Raw genomic sequence first — 27,727 nt, 5'->3', positions numbered from 1 at the left:
GGAGATTGTTAGAGCATAGCTCGGTCGACCTCGCATGCGTTGCTATATCAAGCATGTTTTTCAATGCTAGTGATCAAAACTATGAGTCTTGATTTCTAGTCTATTATAGCTAAGTCTCGGACTAGGATAGGAAAGTGTAGTTGAGCTTAAGGACTTCATGGCGATTCATCATACAACGACGAAGATCTACACAAGGACCCGTGGAACTTCATCAACAAAAAGGTATGTGGAGACTTGAACTTATCTATCACTCAAAAGTCTATCTATCTATCTATCTATCTATCTCCTACTTCTTATGAGATAAAAAGTCGTATGCTATGTAGACTGGATCATACACATTTGACATTTCGAGCTGAGTATTCACTACTTATCTTTTTCTCGAAATCGTGTGTTGGTAAAGCGTTTCGCTTTGATCAAGTTTATCTTCACCTAGTGACTAAAGTCATGAAAAGTTTCAATTACTTTGAGAATTGCTCTGACGTGAAACGGTCTGTGAATAACGGTTATATAACGTCCTCTGAGAATGTCTCAATGATTGGAATGAGAGTTTAGATTACATAACCATGTATTCCTTAATCCGAAGTTTTCGAACTTTGTTGATTGAGAGAAACCGGAGGAATTGGCTTTGCCAAGTCCGCGAACTGACGGAAGTTCTCTTACCGAGAATTTCTGCTGGGATTTTCCAAAAACTCGTTTGCGTGTTTAGTCCGCGAACTGGCGGAAGTCTCTTTGCCGAGATTTTATGCTGAGTTCGGAAAACTCTGCCGGTTTCCTTAAGTCCGCGAACTTGTTTGTGAGCTTAAGTGGTTATGATCTAAAGATGTGCTCTGAACATGAAACTTAAATTACTAAGGAATACTTTATGCAAACCGTGGCTATAAAGTTCATGAGCCGATTCATCGAATGGAATCATCTTTGTTTCAATTGTGTCTTGTGTAGTTACATAAGATCACATAGCAATTGAACAACTCTCTAACTAGTTCATTTGAGTCAATTGAACTAGTTATGGTGAAGAAGAACTAGGTTAATATGAAATGCTCATATGGTTGACCATTTGGGTTACTATGTTGAACCAACATACACGTACACGTTTGGGCACGGTTTTCACAAACCCAGTAAACGTCTACCCAAGTGTGTACGACAAGCTAAGTTTTCGATCTAAAGGTTGAGAAATATTAGCTTCAATCTAAATCAGGTTTTCATCTAACGGTGAATATGGATTGCTTTGTAACTAAGGCAAAACCCTGATTTGAAGGCTATATATAGGAGACATCTAGCATTGGGAAAAACTAATCCCCACACGTCTGTATGATACTAGTGCGCTCGCTAGAGTCGATTCTCCTTTAACCTTTGGTTTTCTTCTCTAAAACCAGGTTAACGACTTAAAGACTTCATTGGGACTGTGAAGCCAGACCGATACTACTTTTATCATAGTTGTGTGATCTGATCTTGCATCTTCTATCGTACGAGTACAATCTTTGATTGGCTTGAGATCGTGAGATTTCTCCGATAGGCAAGATAAAGAAGTCACAAATATCTTCGTCTCACTGTTTGTGATTCCTCGAAAAACCGCTTGTGTAGTCAAGAAGGATTGTTGAGAGGTGATTGATTAATCTAGGCTGTTCTTCGGGAATATAAGACCGGTTATCAATTGGTTCCTGTTCACCTTGATTTTATATCTTAAGACGGAACAAAACCTAGGGTTTTTCTGTGGGAGACAGATTTATCCTTTGATAGACTTTTCTGTGTGAGACATATTTGTTTATTATCAAGTCTGCGATTTTGGGTTGCAGCAACTCTTAGTTGTGGGTGAGATCAGCTAAGGGAATCAAGTGCGCAGTGTCCTGCTGGGGTCAGAGGCATAGGAGTACAACTGTACCTTGAATTAGTGGGAGACTGATTGGGGTTCAACTATAGTCCAGTCTGAAGTTAGCTTGGAGTAGGCTAGTGTCTGTAGCGGCTTAATACAGTGTGTATTCAATCTGGACTAGGTCCCGGGGTTTTTCTGCATTTGCGGTTTCCTCGTTAACAAAACTTCTGGTGTCTGTGTTATTTCTTTTCCGCATTATATTTTGTATAATTGAAATAATACAGGTTGTGCGTTAAGATCATCAATTGAAAATCCAACCTTTGGTTGTTGATTGATATTGATTGATCCTTGGATATTGGTCTTTCGTAAGTTATTCATTGTGTTTGATTAAAGACTCGCTATTGTTTTGCTTGAGTAAATCAAAACAAGTGAGAGATATTGACTCCTTGAGATACTTTAATCTAGATTTAGTCTGACTGTCTAGTTGATTCTCTAGCAAAGTATTTCGGAGTTAGTCCATACAGATTGCTAAGAGAAATAGTGGGTGGTGTTGTTAGACCCCCACTTTTTCAGTACGTTATTACGGTTTACTGAAAATGGGGCGCTACAGGTGTAGACCCCTAAAATTTAAACTATATGTGTTCATTGTAATATTCTTTGTAATATTCAGTATTTATGTTTGCTCATGGTTTTCTTTATGCTAGGTGGAAGATTCGATCTGAGATTTCGTAAGAAGTTACTGCAGCTGCTATTGCTAATCAAGTATGGTCTTCTTCTTTATCTAGTTTTCTGTTTTGGGTTTGACTTCAGGGAAGTTTATTTTCTATTTTGTGTTTATACCATGAATAAATTTATGTTCTGGTCATTGTTATAATTTATTGAAACAGTTTATTCCATGATGAAATATTGTACAGTTATTGAAGTGTTCTTGTACTTGAACCAGAACTTACAATGATAAATTATTTATGGTAGTATGAATCAATAAGATCTATAAGTATAATATTGTGTTTTTCAAGTTTTTGACTATGCTAAGACTAGGGTTATGGTATGTTTCAACAAATATTGGATGTGATAATTATCTGTAGTGTTACTATCTAAGTAAGATTTTTGATGTTCTGTGCATAGATTACGGTTTATTCTTTATATGGATGGCGTGGATGAAATTTTGTGTAATTTTTGACATGTACATTGTCCTCCTTAGGAATCATAATATAGGGTAATCAAATATGTCTTCTACTGTTGATAAGGAGTGGATGAGTTGTACCCGGAATTCTGGTAAATACATACAAGGTGTAAGGTCATTTATAGAGTTTGTTCGTAGAAATGGTGGTGACAGTATGGTGTTCTCATGTCCTTGTAAACGCTGTAAGAATGGTAAAGGAAAGTTTCCACTTAAATAAATTAGTTCTCATTTGCTCAAGAATGGTATTGTCCCAACGTATACAATGTGGCGTTTTCATGGTGAAAGATATGTAGGAGATAAGGTCAGGGATGTTGCTGAGAATGTGGGAAATGTGGCTGAAAATATAGGAAATGTAGATGAGAATGTAGTAGATGTTGGTGAGAATGTTGGTGATAATGATGATCATAATGTAGATGAGAATCCTAGTGTAGATGAGAATGTTAGACCACACATCAGCCACAACAAAACAAGGTCTTTTTATGAGCGTGCAAGAGAACCTTTGTGCCCATCATGTCCTAAAGGAAAGACTGCACTGTATGCTGCTATACAATTGAATAACATAAAGACCCAATATGGATTTTCAGATAATGGTGTCACTGCACTATTAGAATTGATGAAGGAGTTGCTTCCGTAAGATAACACACTCCCGTCTAAGTATCATGATGTAAAAAAGATGATTCAAGAAGTGGGAATGGATTACGTAACCTATGATGCTTGCGTTAATGACTGTATTTTATACTGGAAAGAACATGAATCACTTGTAAAGTGTCCTGTTTGTCAAGAGTCTAGGTATAAGAAGGTATTCGATGATGAAAGGAAACTTACACAAGCTTCTCAAAAGACTTTGAGACATTTTTCAGCCATCATCTTTTGCGTATATCAACGATAAACATATATGGCTTTTGCTTTTTATGCTAATGCTCGGACGGAGTTTTACTTTTTTTTTTGCTAATTTTCACACTTGTGCTAATTTTCACACTTCTGCATTTGTGCATAAGAAGACTATGATGTGGCAGATTCTTATGCAACTATGCATAAGGAAGTATTTTACTTTTAACTGGAAAAAAACTTGGTATGTAATATATATCTCTGTGAAGATTCTTATGCAACTATGCATAAGGGATGTAGTTTAATTTTAATTGAAAAAAACTTGGTATGTAATATATATTTATGTGAATGAATTTTACTTCTTGCATTTGTTTGGTTCCTGTATATGTGTATGTTTGCAGTTTGCAGGAGTATAAGGTAAACTAAAGCTAGTAGCCGCCCGGGGGAATATCAATCCCTGGTAAGTTAATTTGATTACACATTGTCCCATTTTTGCTGAAATTTGTTGGTATTAACCTTTGGATTTTACTTTCTTGCGAGGTATTACACTTAATGATCTATTTTCTGCTGGATTATGTCGTTGATGATCTTTCTTTGTAAGTCTCTGTTGTGATCACACTGCATTATAACTGAACTTGCTGGTATAAGTAAATAGTTATTTCAGTATGGCATGGGATAAAATTTTAAATCTTTCAGGTTGGGATTTAATGGTGGGAGGATGGGACTTGAGATTATAGTGTTGAATCCTTACCAACTCTTCAAGGATACTAAGCTAATACCGTCGGAAGCCGATTGTTAACATCCATCAGAAGAACCAGTTTACAAAACCAAAACAAGGTAAGATGCTTCTCTTAGGTTTGCCGAATATTTTTCTTTCATTCTGTTTACTAGTCCTGAAAGTTCCTTTTTTTCTGAAACAATATTGCAGATGGCATCCTCACTATAATTCTATTGGTTCTGCAGTTGATGTTGTCTAATTAAGCTATAGCATCCTCACTATGTTATCTAAGCAGTTGATATTGTGAAGGCAGGTATAACCGTCTTTCATTTTCCCTTTCTCTTTATGAGAATAGTGATCTTTTTTACTTTTCTTGGTTCCCAATATGATTCATTTGCTGTCCATATGTGGATTGAGTACTGGTGGTTATGACTAAAACCCCAAAACTACTATTTGAGTCTTGATTGGAGATTATTTCTCTTGCTTGAAGACAAAGCCTCCCAGTTGTTGATTGTTGAGCTGAAAATTGACATGTTAATTTTTTGCTTGCAGGTATGCGAGAACCATCCTCAAGGAGTTGTTCTGGTGATATTAGGTATGCGAGAACCATCCTCAAGGAGTTGTTCTGGTGATATTCAAAGATACATATGTAGCTCACAAGTGTACAGAGCTAATGAATGGAAGATGGTAAGTGCTGCAACAATTTTGCGTCCAAAATTCTTTTTATCGTTGTAGTTGTTAGAGTTCGACACTAAACTAAGTTAGCCTTATTGAAATCAAGAGTACCTCATATGTATACCTTTTGCAGATGCTCAAATAGTTGTTTAATTCTCTTCCTTTAGCTGTGATTCTCTTAAATGTTGTTCGTATGTATGATTGAAAATATTCAATAAGCAATAGTGCGTATGAGTAATTGCATAATATGGTTTGCTCTTATAGTTTTTCTTGAAGAGTTATTTGCAGAATTGATTGATGGATTGAATCTCTGGTCATGGGTAATTGCATGATAAAATAGAATGGGGGAAATTTTTGTGACCAGGTCAACAAAGACCTGCCTTTTTTTTTTGTTGTTGCAAAAATTTAGCAACAACTAGGAACTGTTGCTAATTTTGTACCAAGTCGGTCATCGCTGACTTAGTCAAACATTTTCGCAACTGCACCGAAAATTCGCAACTACTGAGTTCTGTTGCCATTTTTTTACCGCAACTTTTGGGTCAGTCTCCGTTGACTTAGTCAATATTTAGCAACTAAAAGTAAAAAATTAGCAAATGCTTTTAACTGTTGCAGACTTTTTTCCTCGCAACAGTTGCGAAATTAGATTCACAACAACTACATTTCCGCTACGAAAAATCCGCGTCGCCCCCGTTTGCAACAACTGTCTGCAGTTGCGACCCCAATTTGCAACAGCAATATGCAGTTGCAAAACGCTCAAAATGGTGTAGTGATGAGATACAAGGAGTAAGTAAACTCGATAGCTCTACATCAACCTCAGGATTAGAAGAACTAGTAATATGCTGGAAATTACTATTTAGAATATATTCAGGATTGTTTTCTGGTTTTAGTTTATCAACTTTCATATGTAATTGGGACACGGTAGTGCATTAGTTCATGTAACTTTGTTTCATTTTTTAGTCACATTTCCTGTTGGAAAATTTTATACAATTTGCTCTTTTGATGTAAAAAAACAAAAGAAAAATAATGATGAATATTTGGGAAGTCTTTGGGCATGTATTTGTTTGAAAGTAGATTATCATGTTTTCCCCACTTCTTAAAAATTAGGAAATTCACCAAGGATTTGTTAGATTTCAAGGACATGTTACCAAACTAATGTGTGTTTCTTTTTTTGTTGTTTGACCAAGATGGACGCCGTTTTAAGGGTCAGTATGTCTCAGATGTATCTTGATTTTTAACAACTAAGAACCATACCAAGGCACCAAGACGATGATACTGGTATATCAAACAAAAATAAATTAAGGGAATTACCAGAACTTGCTATCAAACATAAACAGTCAGACCACCGCTGGTACATGCCCCATTCCCGCCCTTGCATAAAGTTCTAAATTTGGGCCATTATGCACGTTTCAGATTGCAGGGTAAAATAACACGAGCAAGTCTTAATATTTCTATTGTTCATAGTCTAACGTAACGAAGTTGATTTTAGTAATTTAATCCAGCAGCTTCGAATTTTGAAGCTAAAATATGACAACCAAACTTGACATACCAACGCTTGGTGGATTCAACTTAACAAAACTCTTTACATATGGAGAATACAAGAATCGAAAGACCAAATATCACACTAGATAACAATCTCTTAACTCTATTTGTCATACGCTTGATTCCAAGTTTTAACAACACAAATTTCTGCAAATATTCAAGCAATAAATACCATTGTTGAAGCATTTGAATAACAGAAAGAAATACCTACTACCTTTATTTGTGATCCACATTTCTCTGCGATGAGTTTGTACCAAATGTGAGTTTTTCGACACTAAAACTCCAACACCATTTAGAAAGAAAACCCTCGTTCATGACCTTGAGATTGAGAACATCGGAACCACCTGTTTCTTTATAAGAACACACAAGTTTCCAATTAACCAAATGGGGTGTTTTTCAGCCAGGTTTTTGTTCACAAAGGAAATTGTTCATTTTCTTTTCTAAGATATGAATTACCAACACCGAAACTTTAAAGAGATAAAAATAGTATATTAGTAGGAGGTCAGAATACACTCAATAAAACCATCTTACCACCTCTAATGAGAGAACTTTGCTTCCACGTTGTAAGGTTGGCATCGAATCTTGTAATAAAAGGATCCCAAATTTACTCATTGGAGGATTTAGCTCCTAAGGGGATCCCTAGATACATGTACGGGATTTTGTCCGTCATGCAACCCAACTCCTTATCCCAGTCGGCGTGCGGACATTCCTTATTGCAATTAGTTTTTTTGTTGGCCGTTAACTTTAAGAACTGCAATAAATTCAAAGCAGTGAAGAATCGAGAATAAGTTGATTAGCTCCTCTCTTTTGCTATCTACGTAGAAGACTGTGTCATCTGCATAATGTAAATGGTTCACAATCATTCCAATTTGAGTCACTGAATAACTATTGAAAAGCTTTATATGAGCAACTCTGTCTATGAATCTTTAAAAATCCTTCATTTCTATACTGAAAAGTAAAGGGGGGATTGGAAAACCTTGTCGAACTCCCTGTGTGTTGTTAAAAAAACCAAAAGCAAACCTATTAGTCAACACATAAAGGCAGTAGTGTAATAACAAAATTTTAAAGACAGCTTTATATGAGCAATTCTGTCCATGAATCTTTAAAAACGCTTCATTTCTATACTGAAAAGTAAAGGGGGATTGGGAAACCTTGTCAAACTCCCCGTGTGTTGTTAAAAAAACCAAAAGCAAACCTATTAGTCAACACATAAAAGCAGCAGTGTAATAATGAAAGCAAACCTATTAGTCAACACATAAAGGCACCATCTTCCACCAAAGCATATTTTTCTCAAAACATACTCAACCTTGCAAATAAATCAGGCATACCAGATTTGAACCTTGGGTCTACAAGTTCATTAACAACCGATGTACCATCTATAATCTACATACCATCTATAAATACAGGCATAATTAGTTTTATTGGTTGTAATTTTGTTAATAACTTTGTAAATTAATGCTTTTGGGACCAACAAAATTATTTATCTAACGAGTTAAATTTTAGATTTTGTAAGAATAATTAGAATCAGATAATTACACTTAAGAGAAATTATTAAATAATCGGAAATTAATGGGGTTTCGAATTTCAACTGTAAGAGATCCCGTTTGCTAGAGGAAAACAAGGAAAAGAAAAAGACCCTACCTTAGACAGACATATTAGTGGGCCATGCGAAGTTAACTGTGGTTGGCCCATACGCAAGCCCAAAGTTAAACAACAAACAGCAGAGAAGGCGGGCAGATAAGTTATCAAAATAACAAACTTTCCAATAACACGGAAATATATCCAGGACTATTTTGAAACTTTCCTAGTGTGTTTGATTCCATTAGGAACTCTGAATCTATCTGAAACGGAGTATAATACTAATTGATTTCATTGTGGTAGCGAAGGGGCTAGTACTATAAATAGAGTAAAGGTTAGGGTTGCTGTATGTCAGCAGTAAGAAGAGAAGAAGATTGTAGTAGTAAGGGAGATTTCTTTCAAATCCATTACGATGGCCTCAACTTCGGAAAAAACAACGTGTAATAAACACTGTTGCAGTGATTCTTCATCAGCTTTGGAATCATTAATGCATCGTGAAGTTGTTTCTACTGAGATTGTACAAGATTGGAATATTAATGACAACAACAACGATGATTACGAAAAACAACAGAAGAAGATAATTGCATCAACTAATCTGTCTGATCCTTCTTCCAAAGGTATATATTCTTCGATTAAATTTCAGTATATTTTTTGTCCTCAATTAGATCTTTAAATCATGGCATGCAATTACGTCTAATCGGTCTAATTGGTGATTGGCCTGGCCATTCTCTGTTGTTACAGGTATCCAGATAATGTTGAGAGCTCAAAGCAGCCACCCCTTGGACCCTTTATCATCTGCAGAAATCTCAGTTGCTGTGGGGACAGTCAGAGCTGCTGGAGCCACTCCTGAGGTGAGGGATAGTATGCGGTTTATCGAAGTGGTTTTGTTGGAGCCGGATAAAAATATTGTTGCACTGGCAGATGCATATTTTTTTCCACCTTTCCAGCCATCACTGCTTCCTAAATCAAAAGGTGGCGCGTTCCTTCCTGGCAAACTTCCCGCAAGACGGGCTAGACTTGTAGTGTACAACAAACAATCAAATGAGACTAGTGTTTGGATTGTTGAGCTGACTGAAGTACATGCTGCAACTCGTGGTGGTCCAAATAGAGGAAAGGTTGTCTCTTCGCAAGTTATACCTGATGTGCAACCTCCCATGGATGCCGTGGAATATGCTGAGTGTGAAGCTGTTGTGAAAGACTTCCCTCCATTTCAGGAGGCAATGAAGAAGAGGGGAATTGAGGATATGGATCTTGTCATGGTTGATCCATGGTTAGTTATTTGCTTTCGTTTGAATCCTAACCTCATGTCTTGCGCTGTCTATTCATGTTTTGCTTTGGCTTAAAAATTGTTTTTGCAGGTGTGTAGGCTACTACAGCGACGGAGATGCTCCTAGCCGAAGGCTTGCTAAACCACTCATATTCTGTAGAACGGAGAGTGACTGCCCTATGGAGAACGGTTACGCACGACCAGTTGAAGGCATTTATGTTCTGGTTGATATGCAAAATATGGTGGTAATTGAATTTGAGGATAGGAAACTTGTTCCTCTTCCTCCAGTTGATCCATTAAGAAACTATACTGCCGGTGATACACGAGGAGGTGTTGACCGTAGTGATGTGAAGCCCCTACAGATTATTCAGCCAGAAGGACCAAGCTTTCGTGTTGATGGACAGTTTGTAGAATGGCAAAAGGTACTCATTATTTATTAATATATCTGTGTTTGACAATGTTCGTTTTCTCTATTCATATTAAATGTTAATGGGCATCTTATTGTGGGTGCGCAGTGGAACTTTCGGGTTGGTTTCACTCCTAGAGAGGGTTTGGTTATATATTCCGTTGCATATACTGACGGTAGTGCGGGAAGGAGACCTGTAGCTCACAGGCTGAGTTTTGTTGAGATGGTGGTTCCATATGGTGATCCAAATGAGCCACATTACAGGAAAAATGCATTTGATGCAGGAGAAGATGGCCTGGGTAAAAATGCCCATTCTCTGAAAAAGGTGAGGATTGAGTTTTAATTCTTGCTCTTTGTCCGCATGATATTTTTCATATCTACATTGTTCGAATGGTGTTGGCATGGATATAAAACGGATTAATTATTGCAGGGGTGTGATTGTTTGGGCTCCATCAAGTATTTTGATGCCCATTTCACAAACTTCACTGGGGGAGTAGAGACGATTGAAAATTGTGTGTGTTTGCACGAGGAGGACCATGGTATACTGTGGAAACACCAAGATTGGAGATCTGGCTTAGCAGAAGTTAGAAGGTCTAGAAGGCTCACGGTATCCTTTTTCTGCACCGTGGCTAATTATGAGTATGGATTCTTTTGGCACTTTTATCAGGCAAGTTGGCATTTGCTATTGTGTACTGTCCGTATTCCTAGACATACCATATGTGCTAAGTTTAAGTTGTAATGATGCTTATGCAATTTCTCTTCAAATATCACAGGATGGAAAAATAGAAGCCGAGGTTAAGCTAACTGGCATTCTCAGCTTAGGAGCAATACAACCAGGTGAATCCAGGAAATACGGCACAACTATAGCTCCAGGATTATATGCACCAGTACATCAACACTTCTTTGTTTCTCGTATGGACATGGCTGTGGATTGTAAGCCCGGTGAAGCGTCCAATCAGGTAACACTTGTATACTCATGGGTCTTTTATGATGCATTTTTCTTCATATGCCATGGATAAGACTACGTTTTAACACCTTGTACTTGTAGGTAATTGAGGTGGATGTGAAAGTTGAAGAACCTGGGAAGAACAATATTCATAACAATGCTTTCTACGCAGAAGAAAAACTGCTCAAGTCTGAGATGCAAGCTATGCGTGACTGTAATCCTTTATCAGCTCGCCACTGGATTGTAAGTCATCTTACTTTGTATTTATTGTGCTGTTGTTGTAGTTGAAACCTTATAGTTATTTCACGATCTCTTCCATGTTATTTGATGGTTCTGTTTTTATGCCCTCATTAGCTACCACGTAAATGCATGAACTGTCGAACAAATTGTAAATCTTATTTTACGCTGGATATCCCTAATGTTGAAACTGGTCTTGATTATCAATCCATTTGTTTTTCAGATCAAGAACACAAGAAATGTCAACCGCACAGGGCAGCTTACAGGCTATAAGCTAATGCCCGGTTCAAACTGTTCGCCTTTGGCACGCCCCGAAGCCAAATTTATGAGAAGAGCTGCTTTCCTAAAACACAATCTATGGGTTACACAATATGCTCATGACGAGATGTATCCGGGAGGTGAATTTCCAAATCAAAATCCACGTGAAAGTGAGGGTTTGACTACATGGGTCAAGCAAAACCGCTCCCTTGAGGAAACAAATATTGTTCTCTGGTCAGTTTTATTTTCCTTTGTTTTTTAGTTTTGTATGTTGTTTTGCTGTTCTCATACTTTTAGTATTCCTTTTGGATCTTCATAATTTTTGTTTTATTAATTGCAGGTACGTATTTGGAATCACTCATGTTCCTCGATTGGAGGATTGGCCAGTGATGCCGGTGGAGCACATTGGCTTTACACTTATGGTATTTTACTTAACCTTAGTTTGAAGTACGTTTGTCAATAATGCATATTCTGAATTTTTTATGATCAAAATAAGAAGTACAGGAAATGGTTGGCCTCTTTGATCAAGTGTTTGCATATCTTAAATGAAAAAAAAGGGTTTCTCTTTCTGCTTCCTTTTTGCTAGCATTTTGAGAACTTAAAATCTGAACCGCTGCGTTTATTGAGCTTTCTATGCCAAAGGGAAAAAAAGTTTAGGATTTCTGATGTGCCTTTTGTCATGTTTGTACTTTTGCAGCCACATGGGTTCTTCAATTGCTCACCTGCTGTGGATGTCCCACCAAGTATTTCTGCAAATGAATTAGACCCGAAGGAAAATGGAGTCGTCAAAACTATTCAGAACGGATTGCTATCAAAGCTTTAGAAGAAGAATTTATTGCATCCACGAAAACAATCTCACGTCTGATCAGTCCTTTTTTACTTGTCTAGTTTTAGGAAATGTTTATGCAATAAATATGTCCTTACTTTCTCAAACATGTTAGTTTGAAACTTCGAATTGAACCCATGTGCTCGCTCATTAGAGGTTCATGGGAAATATAGAACGAGTGCTCAAAGAAGCGTACAATTCAAAACAACATCATGTTTAAAAATGACTCCATCAAAGGTCTAGTTTTGCACATGGTTCCTGCGCACAAGCCCAACATGCATTTAGGCGATGCGCTCATCTTATGGAGTAAATACCCCAGAGTTCTTGGCAGTTAGAAGTATGTCATTAATTCTGCTCTATGTGTTACCGTTTAACATAAAGTCTTGACTAGATATGTTCAATTCAGAACCTTTTGATACCCGAGTCATTTTTGAAAGAAGAAGAGTCAGAGGGTTTCGGTTCCCAAAACAAAGAATTAATGAAGAATTTGACCATTCTGAATAAGCACAAGCACTAGAGTTTCAAATGTGAGTTGGAAGTTGTGGAGATTAAGAATACGAAGAGAGTGGTCATTGATGAGGAAGAGAGAAGTTTTTTTCTTCTTCTTTGTAGGGTTGGAGCAATTAATGACACTCTCTCAATGTGTTTATAAAAAGCCAGCTTCATTTCGATAAACTCATCTCTTTTACTCAGAACTCTTGGTACAGTTCCAAATCACTAGTAGAAATGTCTCTTCCATTTTCCGGAAAGGATATTGCCGATGAGTTGCAGAATACGCTTTCTCAGTTCTGTAGTTTTGATTCATCCCGCCAGGTTGCACGTGTTCATGACGGCCATGATGCAAATGCTTTACTTGAGCAGATTTTGAAGATTGCCAAAGATAACGGTATGGAACAACAAGCCGTTTTTAATGAAATCATGGAACTTGTTTCAACTGCTCTGTTAAGAGGAAATATTAGAGAAGACCAGATTGAGAAAACCGCTCCAGATGGAAAAAGAAGGATTAAAGCGTTCATCAAGAAATGGGGATTCTATACAAGAAAGAATGCTAAAGAGAAGAGTATTCTTCGCCCGAATACATTGACATTTTCTCGAATGATATTATTGTTTCCTCATATAGCTAGTGTGATCTTAGTTTCTTATCCTGCCAAATTTAGAAACAGATTTCCTGATACTTCAACCAGATATCCAGCCCAGACTTCAAGCTTCCAATAGCAATGAAACATTTGGGTTTTGGTGGACTTATTCCTACTGGAGTAAGCAATCTTCTTTATAATGAAGTTCTTGAGGTAGCTAGTTTGGCTTTTATGGTGGAATTCAATTTTATGGTCAACCCTCATTTGAACAAGACTTTTTCGGTTGCGTATGATGGCCAGAAACCTTATATGCATGCTGCTAAGAACTGTGCTATGCCTGATAATAATGATAGAATCGTCTTCTTGATAAGTCTGGGATTGGATACTGTTGAATCCATCACTAGAATTGTTGAAGTTGCTAATTCTGCAATGGTTGCTTGTGGTACTCAAACTAGATATACCATGAGTTCTTTCCAGCCGTTAATCCAAGGAACGAAGATAAAGATTGTCGAGGATGATACCCTTTATGCTCGAGCTGTAGTAGGAGCGTCGGGATTAGCTGCTTACATGGACAGAATAGCATCTTGTTCCAAAGTTTCAATGACAGAAACTGGAAGTACCATGGGTGCTGCTGGCCAAGATGACACCATTGAGGGGACAAGTGGCTGAATAGGTGGATGGTCATGCAGCAGTGGAGGCAGTTAGATGAGCATTCCGACTGCAGCTCCCATTAGAAACTTGTGAAGAAACGTTAGTTGTTGGTTCTTTTTTTTGTTGTTGTTGTTTAATGTCAAATTCCTCTAAAGATAACAGGTTAGCTTTAACACCTCAATCATAAGCTAAAACCTAGCCGAGTAACCTAGTACTAGTTTTTAATTTAATTTCGTTTGTGGTGCACGAGTTTAGCTAAAGCGAGATTCATGCATGTTCGACCCCTGTTTTCTGCAGCACCTAGTAAACCTAGTACTAATTTCATCTGTAATGGGCTGCTAGTAGCTAGCTAGCCTTGGTTTCCATTTATTTACAAGCTTATTATAGGGGCGGCATGATTTATTAGAGGGGCGGCATTGTGATAGTAATGTCTCTTTAGTTGGTTAGGGGATGTCCTAAAGGGGATGTAAATTGACTAAATTACCCTTTTCACCTTAAATCAACCAAAATCAAATCAATTTTTTTTAACCTAATGAATTAGAAAAAATCAAATCAGTTTTTTCATCATCTTCTTCATCTTCTCTTCTCCTCCATCAACCGTAACCTCCATTAAAACTGATAATTTCATCGTCTTCGATTAATCGACGATTTGAAAAATGTTTGGAAAAACCAGTTAGGGTTTAGTTTATCGTGTTGGATTTAAGTTAATTTTGTATCAAAAATTAGGGTTTTGTATGAAAATTGAAATTGAAATTTCTGGTTGAATGTGAGTTACGGTTGGTAATAACTCAAATACGAACCGTAACTGTAGATTGGGTTGATGTTACGGTTGGTTTTAACTCAAATACCAACCGTAAGTTCTTAATTTTGAGAAATGTGTTCAGTTACGGTTTGTATTTGCATCATATTTATCAACCGTAATTGAGTTACGGTTTGTTACTCAGACAACCATACCAACCGTAAATAATCTTGTGCCTTAAGAATTTATCAAATAATGATTTACGGTTCAAAAGTTAAGTTGACACACCAACCGTAGGGTAGTTACGGTTGGTCTCGATTCATTAGTTACCAACCGTAATTTAGTTACGGTTGTTGTCCAAATTTAATTACCAACCGTAACTGGTTTTACAATTGGATCTTTCCCAAATTTAACCAGTTACGGTTGGTATTCGATAACTTACGAACTGTAACTAAGAGTTACGGTTGGTCACGAGCAAAATTGCAATCGTAAGTTCTTCTGAAAATTTAAAAGTTTTGATTTTGTTACTTACTTTAGATAATTTTGAGCGAGAAAAAGCTAATGGGAACTAATTTAGAAGTATATTGGGTCACTGGAATCACTCATTTTGGTTGAGTGAATCAAAATCTAGGGTTTCACAAATATCACAAAAGTTTTTCTTTTTCTTCTCTTCTAAACTTTTTTCTTTTTAACTCTAAAAATCTGATTTTGTTTCGATTTTGAGTTAATATAAGTGAAATTAATCATTAACACTAAATTTGATTATCATCACTAAACTAGGTTATCAATAATGAGGGTTAATTTGTCATTTCCAATTTTTTGATAAGAGACACCTTGAATGATTATGTAATGACCGTTTTTGTCCTATTAGAATGCCGCCCCTATAATAAGATTGATTTATTTAGCATATCTTCAATCTTTGTCTTTAAGTAACTAAAATGCATTAAAAAAAATTGGCACTATCAAATTTATATTACTTTCTGAACTAGAAGCGTTCCCTGTTTATTTTATCTTTTTCTCGATATAGGGCATTCAGTTGGATCTGTCTGTTTCTACAAACAATAGTGCTTACATGGAAGGATTTTAATGTCAAATATTCATGTTTTTCCTTATTTATTAAAGTCGTATGAGACTAATTTTACTAAGAGAACGTCAAACATTTTCTCCTTTCTTTTACAAACCCTAAGAGAAACCCTACTGTTACTCGTGAAGAAGAGACTGTAGTGTAGGTGGTAAGACTTCAGTAGAAATGGCATTCTGGGGTAAGTTTTCTTCTTATTCGCTGTTTCTTATTGTAGGATCGAGCAAGAGAGAGGAGAGCACACGCGGAAGAAAATAAAACGATTACACTGATAATCAGTTTGGTGTACATTAACCCATGGCTTAACAACCTACTTATAGTCTCACAAACTTGATGATCACTCAAAGTACTTACCTAATAAAATCAAACTCTAAATAAAGTACACTTCTAGAAACACAAAGAAATTCTAAACATAGTAAAACTCTAAAACAGGCAACCGACACAACTTGCTCTTCTAGTTAACTCGAACTTCCAAATATCGCACAGCGTGTCAACAGTTCCTGTTGTTCCAACTTGACTGCGTCAACTGCAGCAGTTGATCCATTCGGATGATGTTGATCCACGAACCAAATCACCATATCTTGGTTTAACTTCCAACACCCTCCCTTAAACCAAGATATCATTCGACGAGAATTCCGTAACCCTCTTCTACTCCTCATCTTCTTCCATTGATCGACGTTAGTACGTCCTTGTCTTTTATCATTTACTATTCCTCTTCTCCATTGATAAACGTTAACACGTTCTTGTCTTTTCTCATTCTTCTTCAAAGAAACCACCAATAAACCCTTACTCATTGATACTCGATTATAGCTCATCCCAACTTCATGATCACACCGGAATTCCGTCAATCAAACTCAAACTCAAATAAAAAACAAAGCACAAACATCAAACTAACTAAAAAACGAAACTCAAACAGCAAACCAACTAAATGAAGCAATCTTCTAATTTTGCTTAATAGCAATCTTCATACCATCTCAACCAGCACAAGTTTCTTTCACTTTCTTCTTCATCGCAGCGGAACACCATTTTTAACAAGCTAGAAACACCTCTTTGTGCTCTATTTAACTTGCTAACCAAACACAAAACCAATAACTCATCACCGAGCATTACAGCTCACCTTAAATTTTCTTCACTGAGCATTGTAGCTCAAACTCAACACTTGTTTACCCACTTCACTCGCAGGATTTCCGCTCAACACTTCAAATTCCACCCCTGAAATTTCTTCACTTCTCTAGCCAAATACCCACTGGTATTGCTTCACTCAACTTGTAGACTTTACTCGCCTACAATCTTGTTTTACGCTCACAACCTTGTGACGTCTCAAACACAACAACTCATAGGTATTAACCTCCTTTTGTTGTCTTCTCACACATTACTTCTCTTACTTCACAACCTTACTGTTGTATTTCTTCTTCTCTTGTCTTCTTTATTTTTTTCTTCCAGTCACGCTTGTTAGAGTCGAAACTTTCACACTTCTTTCACAAGATTCTCTCACAATCTTTCTCTTGTTACGCTTCTGCCACACTTTGTAAAACTTCCAAGTTTCTGCCACAAACTCTTCAATCACCATGTTTGAGCTTAATGTGATACCATCCTCCCTTAAGCTCAAACATAACCACCCAACTTACCTTGTCATTCTAAGTTTCTGAATTCTAGTCAACTTAATCAAACCGTACCAGTCCTTTTTTACTGAAATGCCTTTGATCCTACATCAAACTGTACCAATCCTTCTTGACTGCAATACCAGTTGATCCTCCATCCTCATTGATTTCGAATTAATGACTTAAGTCTTTAAACAACCACTTACCCAAAGCTTCTTACCTCAATCAACATCAAATCTTCTTTCTGCAACGTCTCTGACAGAAACTGTCACACTTTTCACTGTTACAAACCTTTTTCGTAAACACTTACTGCCACTGACTGTGACACTTTCTTCTGTAACTGTTCTCCTGCAACTGTTAGCCTTTGTAACCTCTGTGACTGTTACAATCTTCCAATAACACCTTTTTTTTTTAGCACCGGCTACCAAAACTCATAGCACCTTTCCTAACCCTGCCATCGTCACACCACAGAATCTCGAGTTCTTCTCCGTCTTAAACATTCACAGAACCGATCATCCATAACTCAACTTTATCGTCGCTCCCTGGATTCATCATTACGTAACTCCACCATTGATCACAACAACAATTTTCTTTCCCAGCCATAAAATCAACTACTGGAGCCATTGATCCTTCCTGATCACCAACTACGGTCACCATCCTTGTTGACTTCCATCGTGTTTCATCACCAGCTCCAACTCTTTCACTATAATCAACATCGTGATCAACCATGGTTTAATAACCAACGACCATAAGATCAAATCACAGCAATAACTCCCTGTTTTGTTACTCAAACTTCTACATATCATCTCATGAGCACCAACTCCATGGCCGATTACAGCAAAAAACCTTCATCATCCATTCACTGCCGAGTTCTAACTCCATTCCCTGTTGTCCCGTGAGAATCAGCATCACCAAGCTCTTCTATGTAATCAACCGCAACCAATTTTCTTTATTCACTTTCCTCGCAAATCCAGATCTCTCAGAACGCTGTTTCCATCAACCAACAATGACCTACTGTTCGCAATATTGGTTTCCAAAGAAACCTAGTTACGCACGTGTACTACTAAGGTGATGAAAAACAATACCTTAAACCCTAGTATCTTCAGCAACACTCCCAACTTTTAAACCTTCTTCAAACCCATGACCAGAAACTAGAGCAAATCAGACTCTCAAACAAACTGACAACGGCAGCCAGCATCGCTTCTTCATCTTTCTCTTTTTTTATAACTCTCGAACCTTGATGAAGACACACCAACACAGCAGCACGTCTTGCACACCTTGAACTTCTTTCGAACTCTCAATCCCTAAAACAGCTCCTTCAAAAAAACTTTGCCCAATCTTTTCTTTGAAAAATTCTCTAACACAAACGAAAAACTTCTTATCTTCTCCGACTCTTTCTCATTCTCCTCTCTCTTCCTCTCACCTTGCTCAGATACCAAATGTAGGATCGAGCAAGAGAGATGAGAGCACACGCGGAAGCAAATAAAACGATTACATTGATAATCAGTTTGGTGTACATTAACCCATGGCTACTTATAGTCTCACAAACTTGATGATCACTCAAAGTACTTACCTAATAAAATTAAACTCTAAATAAAGCACACTTCTAGAAATACAAAGAAATTCTAAACATAGTAAAACTCTAAAACAGGCAACCGACACAACTTGCTCTTCTAGTTAAGTCGAACTTCCAAATATCGCACAGCGTGTCAACAGTTCCTGTTGATCCAACTTGACTGTGTCAACCGCAACAGTTGATCCATTCGGATGATGTTGATCCACGAACCAAATCACCATATCTTGGTTTAACTTCCAACACTTATGTTTATTGTCGGTAAGAACTTGCACACGGGTTCGATTTTCTAATCTTCTCCGTCTAATGATTTTTGCTACTACTTCTTATGAATTCAGTTGCAACTAGGAAAACCTTATACCCACTTTTTTGATAAGGATCTAGGAAAGCTTCACATTTCTAAGGTTGGTATACAAAAAATTATGATTTTGGTAAATATATTGAGTTTTTGCTAAAGTCCTTGCATACCCATGTTTAATCTTAAATTAGTTATATAAAACTTGATTTTTATTTTGATGTTGCAGGCCGCTTTGGGTGTAACTAAGGAAGAACATACGTCAAGGACTATAGTTCAGTGTAAAATAGGGAATAACACTCCAATTTTCATGTGCTCGTTTAGGCAGTTTAAGAAGGAATCGTGTTCAGTCGATATTGATTTTAGGGAGGATGTCGTTTTTGAAGTTACTGGCACTGCAAGTGTACATCTTGCTGGTTCCTATCTTGGAAATGGCCACATCGATGAGTAAGAAAATATTTGTGTACTCTTTACAATTTTATTTTATAGACTGAAGAAGCATATACAGATTTATGATTGTTGAATGATATTGGTCGGAAGATCTTGGGAAGAACCTAACAGTTCTTTTCTGTCAAGTGTGTTTTGCCTGCTATGAACTTTCATTCCGTGTTTAATGGTATTAGCTAACTTTTATGCATATTGTCTAGACACATTTTATGATATTCGAATTGAGTGTTTTTTGGCTCATCTCTTAGTTTCAGTTTTCGGTAGATTGATGTTTCTACAATTTTTTCTTATGATGAACACAGCAAGCCTTGTGGTACCGGCCTGGTAGTTGAATTTTTAGCAATGGGAAACAATACCAGTGCCAAAGTAGCTATTCCCGGATCTTCGGTACTTTTCTAACCTCTTTCCATGTATACGTACTCGAATATTATCATGAGTTGCTGAGATATATAATGCACAAAGGAAGGTAAATACAATAAACGATTCATATCACTGAAGTAACTTTTGAATATCATCAGGTAACTGCTCATTACAACGAGAAACTAAGGAGCAGTGGCTCTCAATATATATCGACTGTTGGCAGCGACCCTTTGACTTTCCGTTTAGGTAATTACTGCGCCATATTGACATACTCGAATGTATACATTGTGATTGATTAAACTGTTTCAAATTTAACTTATTACAGGAAAAAATGAAGTCATGAAAGGATGGGAGCTCGGGGTTATTGGTATATGCACTGATGGATTACAAACATTTCATCTAAATTATAATATAACATAAGACTCGTATATGCAACTATAAAACATCCAACTCCTTTAAAATCCTAAGTTCATAACCTAGTTAGTAAGTTCGCGAATGATTCGCGAATGATTCGCGAATTTTTCCGTATCACGAATTTTACCGTCTTATTCGCGTACGTTTGCAACTCCGAACCCAAGTCGCGTATTATGTGGCATTCCCGGATTATTCGCGAATCGTTCACGAATTTTACGTATCCCGAATGATACGTCCGTTTAATTCGTCATAAATTCTTTAGCTTTTACTTTTCAAAGACTCCACTTTTTGGGCTTTACTGCCTCCCGAACATACACGACCGAATATTAGACGTGTTGTAATTTTTATGAAACAAAAACGACTGAAGAGATTTGAAGGTGAAGGTGAGAGAGATCTCAAACTCACTAACCAAGCATCTAAACCACCATACGACGTCCTTTTGGATAACTAATGTTGTATATATTATCAATATCATCATATTGAGTTTATTTTTTCCTTAAATAACTCACACATATGCATAAAAATTGGTCTATGACCTTATAAATACAAATTATTTGTTATATATAGATACCGAATTTTCAGAGCCGAACTCACATTTATAAATCGAATTATACACGTACGTATACCGTTCCGAATTAATGACGAATCACGTCCCGTTGACCGAATTTTGGACCGAATCTGGATTTTACAAAACCGTATAATACTCGTACGTTTGCCGTTCCGTACGTTTGCCGAATCCCGAATTGCTAACTAGGGTTCATAAAGCTCCAAGTTGAACTGTTGACCCTCCCCCACTCACAGAATTGCTTCTCTTTTCACTTTTCTTTAGAGTAGAGAAAAACAAGGTTTTTTTTTCGCAAAATAAAGAAATTTGTTTATTTATCACGGAAATAAAAACCAAAAAAAATCGAGAGGAAAAAACCCCCAAAAGTCCTCTTTCCGTTCTCCTTCTCTCTTCTTCAATATTAGTTTTCGGCTAGGGTTTCTTCTTCAGTTTCATTGTACAGGGAATATCAGTTACGGTTCTTCTTTTTTTACGGCATCATATTGTTGGTTATAATTGGAGGGAAGCATATTCTCCTTTGTTGATTTTAGGTTCTTCTTTTTACGGTTTGATATTGTGAATTATAACAATGTTTATTCTTTCATCTATATGACTTCAGTCAGATCCCTAACCAGGTTTGAAGGTTCCATTAATAGCGGTGGTGAAGGTTGCAGGTAGGGTTTAAGGTTTGGTTTTTAGGGTTTAAAGCTTAGGACCAATTTGGTTCAATTTAATGACTGTGAATCACCGAAGTTCCATCTTTTTCATTGAAAACTCAGTATAACCTAAAATCATTATTCAAGAATTTGGATCTGTAGGGTTTCACAAACTTTTCTTGAAGTAATGAAGTAGATTATTCAAGAATTTGGATCTGTGTATGCCTATGAGTAGTCAGAGAGAAAGAGAGAATGATTTGATTGGTAAGATAAATCAGTAGTTTCGTTTTATTTTCAGTTTACTTTTGAGAAAAGTTAATGATTTTCCTGTTCTTCATATGCTAATTTGGCTTAATAGGGTTCTTATGTTATAACAGGTTTGAAGTTTGGGGTTTTGATTTTTATGAAATTATTGTGTTTTGGATAGTTGAAGAACGGATTTTGTTGAAGAATTGAAACTTTATTAGGTTCGTGATATTATTGAATTTCCTGTCAGAGTGTTATTGTTATAATATCATAAGGTTTCCTATTTTTTGCATTAAGTGAAACTAGATAGTGTGAAAAATGGCCAAGTGAAAGCTTCAGCAGATTCATAGTATCTCATTCAATTGCTTTGTTAATTGGTCATTTTATTTTTGTTAAAAGGTAATTGTAGATGTGTCTGATATGGTGATATGTCGTTGTGCTTTGAATATTTATCAAGAAAGAAAATGATGGAAATACAAGTTAGATTATGATTAGTTCAAACAGTAGATTTTCCATGTGCAGGTTTGAAACTGTTTTTCTCTCCACCAGGTGATATATTTTTTAAGTTCAGCTATGCCGTTATGTATATTTGAATACTAATTTTGGTATATTTACTTTTAAAAGTAGATAGTTAAACAACTTACAAGAAGATGTGTTGGTTAACACCATTTTGCATAATCGTATTACATATTATCCAAAGGTCTGAGTTATGCTTTGGATTTTGCATTATTAAGTTCAGCTATGCCGTTATGTATATTTGAATACTAATTTTGGTATATTTTCTTTTAAAAGTAGATAATTAAACAACTTACAAGAAGGTGTTGGTTAACACCATTTTGCATAATCGTATTATCCAAAGGTCTGAGTTATGCTCTGGATTTTGCATTAGGAAACAAATCATTAGTTCAGAAATTTAGTTTTTTCATTCCTATCCATGGTCTTTATAGAGTTATGCCAAGCACATCCGCAATTTGTAAGACCTACAAACTTATGAATATTTGTTTTATGTTTTAGAGAGAGAGCTGGATTGAGCTAAAGTCAGGGAAGATTGTGTTGTAGCTGTGGTTTCTAAGGGATAAGTGGTTGAATACCCTATTACATCGTCTCTTAGCTACAATTTGTGACTTAACTATTAATCTATTATTGTTTATTTTGTCTCCTATGCTGTAGACTTATGTAAAAATAACTCAAATTATCCCGATTCTACAAATGCCAATGCATTCTGGCGACGACATGGTTGATGATTTGGATCTCAATGGTACAACGACGTCAACTCTATACAGCCCTGCCTTTGATCTGTTGTTTGGCCAATCCTGAAGACGTTTTGATCGTTGAAGATGAAAATGGAAATACTGTGCTCTCAAATCTTCCGAAGATGGTACCTCTCCTCCTTCCGCAGTAAGTAGTCATTTTTCTGAAAAGCTATGTAGACAAATACATATTTTTAAGTTTGTTTAACCTAGGTTTATAAACTGAATGGCATTCCTATATTTATGCTCAGCCTAATTTGTGAAATGGGTGGTGTAATAGGTATTATATAGATAAAAAAGCCCCTTTATTTAATAAATATGTCTAGAAAAAATAAATAGGTATTCTAGCACTCAATAGATGTATGGTAATGATATGGTGCCATTGAGTATGCATGGTTGCGATTTCACGAGATAAAGGTGGACACTCTTTAGTTGATTCGGGTGCACTGAACAATAGTGTGTAGGATTTGGATTTCAGAACTTACTTTAGTTATATCTTCATGAAATAAAGTTGTAGTCTTTGTTGCAGTTGTTCTCTTGATACTCACTGACGAGCCGCCATACACAATCTGCTAATTTAGTTGGGCTAGAATACCAATTATTTTTTATTGTTTACGGGATGCAACCTGCTAACAATCTCATAAAGGGTCTTGAATACCAGTTATTTTTTAAGCACTGGACTGCAATTTATGTTAGATTATTTCTTCTGATCTAATACTAGAATGTTAATTCGTGTTGCCATGAGTGTGAGATAGGTAGGTTCAACTAGGCCGGGTCAACTGGGAACCCCCTACCTATCATGAAAGCATATGCATGAAACATGGCTCTTGCGGGGCAGTCGAGTGTGCTTTACCAACCTATATGTACCGACATCCTGTAACAATGGAAGGGCTAGCAGCCTAGCTAGCGCATCCAGATGTTACAAGTTTAACACAATATCTGTAGACAAGTATTTATCTTCGCAACCATAATGAACATAATAAACACGGTAACCTTACAAGTTATAACCACTTAATTGCCGTCTTCCCCATCGTACAAGGTTTTTCATATAGTCTATTTGGTGTCTTTCAGCTGATATGTAGGTAATTGCCACTATGGTCATAACTCTCCCGACGTCCATTATATCTAATGAAGTTCTAAGAATACACAATTTTAAATTGGTTTGGACCATTTCATGTATGCATTTGAATTGTATTTGATGACAGTGCCAATGCTAATCATTTTATATGGTTGGATTTTCCAGTGATGTCTTATAGAAACATTTGCAAGGATTTGGCATCAAGTTAGGATAGAAGATATGACATCCATCGAAGCTAATGAAGGAAGAATAAACAGAATATTAGGAATGAGTTGCGGATCTGCAGTAACGCGTCCGGCTAGCAAAACTTGACACTCTAAAAAGGTATGAGACCAGCATTTCCAAGAGCTACGTAGTCTAATTTTTTGAGTTTTATAATAGTATTTTTTAAAAAGGATCAGTTGTTTTTAAGCCTTGGATCCTCATGCTCAAAAAATGTGTAAAAATGTGTAATTGTAGCACTATGACAGTCTATTTGGATCCTCATGCTCAACATCCTTTTAAATTAATTGGACATGTGAAATCTAAATTGAATTTTGAAATGTTCAATTCAAAGTTTCCAAACAATTTTTTTTTTAAAATATAGTAAAGTTGGATTTGATGCTGATACTACAAATTTCCCCTATATTTTGGTCAAATATTCTAGGAGTAACATTTTAGTATGAAAAACCTAATTGTGGATTTCCCCGAGAATAAGTTCTCAATAAATGATTGACATAACTTATGCTTAGATCAATGCGTGTGTGAGGCGAATTCGAGCCACACCAAATTAAAATTCCTAAGCATGGATCGGGACGGGGCGAGGCGAAATCGAGCAAGCATGTATTGGAACGGGCGAGGTGAAGCCGAACCACACCAAATAAAAAATCCTAAGTATCAAGGTGGCACGACACCCCACGGCACCAAATGAAAATGATCGATGGGGGAGGCTATGTGCCACATCGGTTAAAAGGGTAAAAAAAAAGATGATGATGGATGGTTTTCGGGTCCGCTAAGCCAAGCATGCATCGAGACGGGGAGAAGTTGAGCCAAGCATGCATCGAGACGGGGCGAAGCTGAGTCAAGCCATACCAAATCAAATGTCCTAAACATGCATCGGGGCGAGGCGAACCCGAGCAACATCAAATCAAAAAAATCCTAAGCACGGTGCGTAGGATGGTTTCGAGTCTGCCTAGTGCGTAGCACGGGCACAAAATCTAGTGTAACATGAAAGCCGTTTCATGCCCAACCTTGTTTGCATATTTCAAGTATGCGCATTGGTGATAAAAGAAGACTAACAGTTCCACCATCTTTGGGGTAATGCACATCAATTTTACACTAACTTTACCTTTTATGTATCATTTCTTCTCAAAAATGATTAGGATACACCTTTTTTTCTGCTATATAATCAGTATGCCGTGTATTTCAGATATGCCTCTACAGGGTCAGTCCGATATGGTGTACCACCAGACGCATGGCTGGTTTTTGAAATCGAAGTAGTTGCTATCACCGAATGATAATGCTTGAATCCATTTCTATGTGCCCGTATTCGACTTCGGACAAAGGAAGTAGATTGATCTTGGCACTAAAGATATAACGTCAGATCGCTTTTTGGGAAGTTAGATCAAAAGAAGGTTGCAGAAACCTGTTTTCTTTTTAATTGTTGATTAGTTTGTTCTCCTAAAATTTAATCCTTCTATTTGCATACTTTATTTCCATGGCCTATATATGTAATGGACGAATAGTATTTCTTTCTATTACTAATTTTGACTTTAATTGTATCATTATTCAATAACCTTTGAGCCCATTTTATTCTTCTGAAGAACATTGTTTTTGTTTCAAATGAATGATTTTTGTTCAAATTGAACTGAATGGGTAGATTTCCAATTGTTCGGTGTCTATATGACGAAGATAGTTACTATAATCTATTTTGAAGTTCCCATGCAATGTTTTTGAAGCCCTTTTAGAAAAGTAAAGTTAGCAATGTTACCTGAGTAACACCTTGTTTGTTTAGATCATTCGGAATCTGAATCTGACTTGAGGTCTTATTTGACTCATATATCTGACTAGAAGCATGGTCGTTCCTGATTTTTTTTTGTCCCAAAGCAGATCCAAAGAAAGTTGCCCCTTATCTTAAAAAACCCTGCATAAGGTTGTTTATAAGCTTCTTGAATTTCATATCCATACTGAAAAGGCATCATACTAATTATCAACATTTAATCGTCGATTACATATCGTCTATGAATATTGTATTCAAGAAGGGAAACAAGTACATGTATAGTGTCCCGATATGTACATAGATGGGAAGGCGAAGAAAGAATGCCAAATGCATAGTCTTAATTCATAAAGAACATGTCGTATATGGTATTTTGTGTTTTTCTAGGGCAGGAAGTACATGTACATTAAATCTTGTAGTTGGATATTTCTGACCAAAATCCCCGAAAATAAAATGGAGTAGATTTCCAAACGAAATCCTTAAACGCAATGAAATTGTAGTAGAATCTACGTCGCATTCTAAAACTAGAATAAACACAACATTAAACTATTTCAGAATAGACATCCTAGCAACGCCAACTTAAGTCGATTTTCTAATTGTGAGAGATAGATAGGACTAAAAACTATTTCAAACAGAAATCCTAGCAACCATTAAAAGTCGATTTTCAACTGATGAGAAAATTACTTCTCCGATCTTCATCTTCGTCCCAACTAAATATGACCAACAAAGAAAAGAAAAACTCATATTTTGTTGCCCCTCTAGGCCTGTTGCCCCAAAGTGGGGCTTTCCCTTCTTCCCCACCAAGACCGGTCCTGCTAGAAGTTATCCAGTGGGAAGATTTTTTTTTGATGTAAAGAAGAATTATATTAATCAAGAAATATAGTACAACACGTTTAAAGTCTCATTTTTATCAAAAACATTGGAAATAACACTAGATTTTAGAACCATGTGCTGAATGTGAGAGAACCTGTGCCGAAGATGCTTTACTCGAGCTTCTTTTGCTATTTGGTCCACTGCAGAGTTATATTTCCTGTTTATATACTTTACCTGGGCTTGCGGAAGTTTCTTCAAAATTGAGATCACTTCTTGTATGGTGTTATCCGCAGTCCAAGGAGAGTCTTTGCGAGACTTGTTGATCGTCTCCACCAAAGTTTTGCAGTCCGTTACTATTGAGACAATGGATAATATATATTTACTTAACTATGAAGATGCCTTTAGTAAATCTTTTGATTCTGCATGAAAGGCTGAGGAGGCGCACTCCGAACCAGCTTCAATATACATAAATATTTCGTTGTCCACTGAGTAAAGTAAAAAAGCATATCCCATGGTCGAATCCTTTTTTTTGAAAGCTGCATCAATAAATATTATCCAATCCGAAGATATGTCAGACCATTTCTCTTTGGGGTTATTTCTTCTTTCCATCTTCATTAAGTTTTGGACCCTTGCCTGAGTATTCTGGTTTAGAAATTT

General features: G+C 36.6%; 3 protein-coding genes and 1 long non-coding RNA gene across 8 annotated transcripts; all 4 read left to right on the top strand.

The window, feature by feature from the left end:
- The first annotated feature begins 8,528 nt into the window (after window positions 1-8,528).
- LOC113275136 (copper methylamine oxidase-like) lies at window positions 8,529-12,408 on the top strand. The gene is made up of 10 exons (XM_026524579.1): window positions 8,529-8,948; window positions 9,073-9,601; window positions 9,690-10,020; window positions 10,114-10,329; window positions 10,435-10,671; window positions 10,778-10,963; window positions 11,053-11,193; window positions 11,411-11,679; window positions 11,786-11,867; window positions 12,143-12,408. Exons 1-10 carry the CDS (start codon window positions 8,744-8,746, stop codon window positions 12,266-12,268), a joined length of 2,322 nt encoding a protein of 773 aa, XP_026380364.1. The 5' UTR covers window positions 8,529-8,743; the 3' UTR covers window positions 12,269-12,408.
- Window positions 12,409-12,997: 589 nt separating this feature from the next.
- On the top strand, window positions 12,998-13,486 carry LOC113272330. Its single transcript, XM_026522180.1, has one exon. It carries the CDS (start codon window positions 12,998-13,000, stop codon window positions 13,484-13,486), a length of 489 nt encoding a protein of 162 aa, XP_026377965.1.
- A 2-nt stretch (window positions 13,487-13,488) lies between these two features.
- On the top strand, window positions 13,489-14,016 carry LOC113272329. Its single transcript, XM_026522179.1, has one exon. The coding sequence runs from the start codon at window positions 13,489-13,491 to the stop codon at window positions 14,014-14,016; it is 528 nt and encodes a 175-aa protein (XP_026377964.1).
- Window positions 14,017-21,364: 7,348 nt separating this feature from the next.
- LOC113275135 lies at window positions 21,365-25,977 on the top strand. 5 transcript variants are annotated; one of them, XR_003323435.1, is made up of 5 exons: window positions 21,365-22,175; window positions 22,969-23,352; window positions 24,448-24,606; window positions 25,014-25,578; window positions 25,691-25,977. It is a non-coding gene; the product is annotated as an uncharacterized LOC113275135 (long non-coding RNA). The 5 variants fall into 5 exon arrangements; XR_003323436.1 differs by lacking the exons at window positions 25,014-25,578; window positions 25,691-25,977 and having other exon boundaries at window positions 21,367-21,726; window positions 21,871-21,972; window positions 22,086-22,175; window positions 24,448-24,805; XR_003323434.1 differs by lacking the exons at window positions 25,014-25,578; window positions 25,691-25,977 and having other exon boundaries at window positions 21,368-21,972; window positions 22,086-22,175; window positions 24,448-24,805.
- The last annotated feature ends 1,750 nt before the right edge of the window (window positions 25,978-27,727 follow it).

Source organism: Papaver somniferum, chromosome 4 (genome assembly GCF_003573695.1).
Source record: "Papaver somniferum cultivar HN1 chromosome 4, ASM357369v1, whole genome shotgun sequence".
In the NCBI taxonomy this organism is placed as follows: Eukaryota; Viridiplantae; Streptophyta; class Magnoliopsida; order Ranunculales; family Papaveraceae; genus Papaver; species Papaver somniferum.
The sequence above is the reverse complement of the archived record's forward strand: the minus strand, read 5'-3'. Positions and strand labels throughout refer to the sequence as shown.

Bases quoted from the DNA above. Each gene is read 5' to 3' on its own strand.
- LOC113272329 (XM_026522179.1), top strand. From the start codon at position 13,489: ATGAAACATTTGGGTTTTGGTGGACTTATTCCTACTGGAGTAAGCAAT.
- LOC113272330 (XM_026522180.1), top strand. From the start codon at position 12,998: ATGTCTCTTCCATTTTCCGGAAAGGATATTGCCGATGAGTTGCAGAAT.
- LOC113275136 (XM_026524579.1), top strand. From the start codon at position 8,744: ATGGCCTCAACTTCGGAAAAAACAACGTGTAATAAACACTGTTGCAGT. The intron at 10,330-10,434 runs GTGAGGATTGAG...TAATTATTGCAG, and splicing joins ATGCCCATTCTCTGAAAAAG to GGGTGTGATTGTTTGGGCTC. The intron at 11,194-11,410 runs GTAAGTCATCTT...TTTGTTTTTCAG, and splicing joins TATCAGCTCGCCACTGGATT to ATCAAGAACACAAGAAATGT.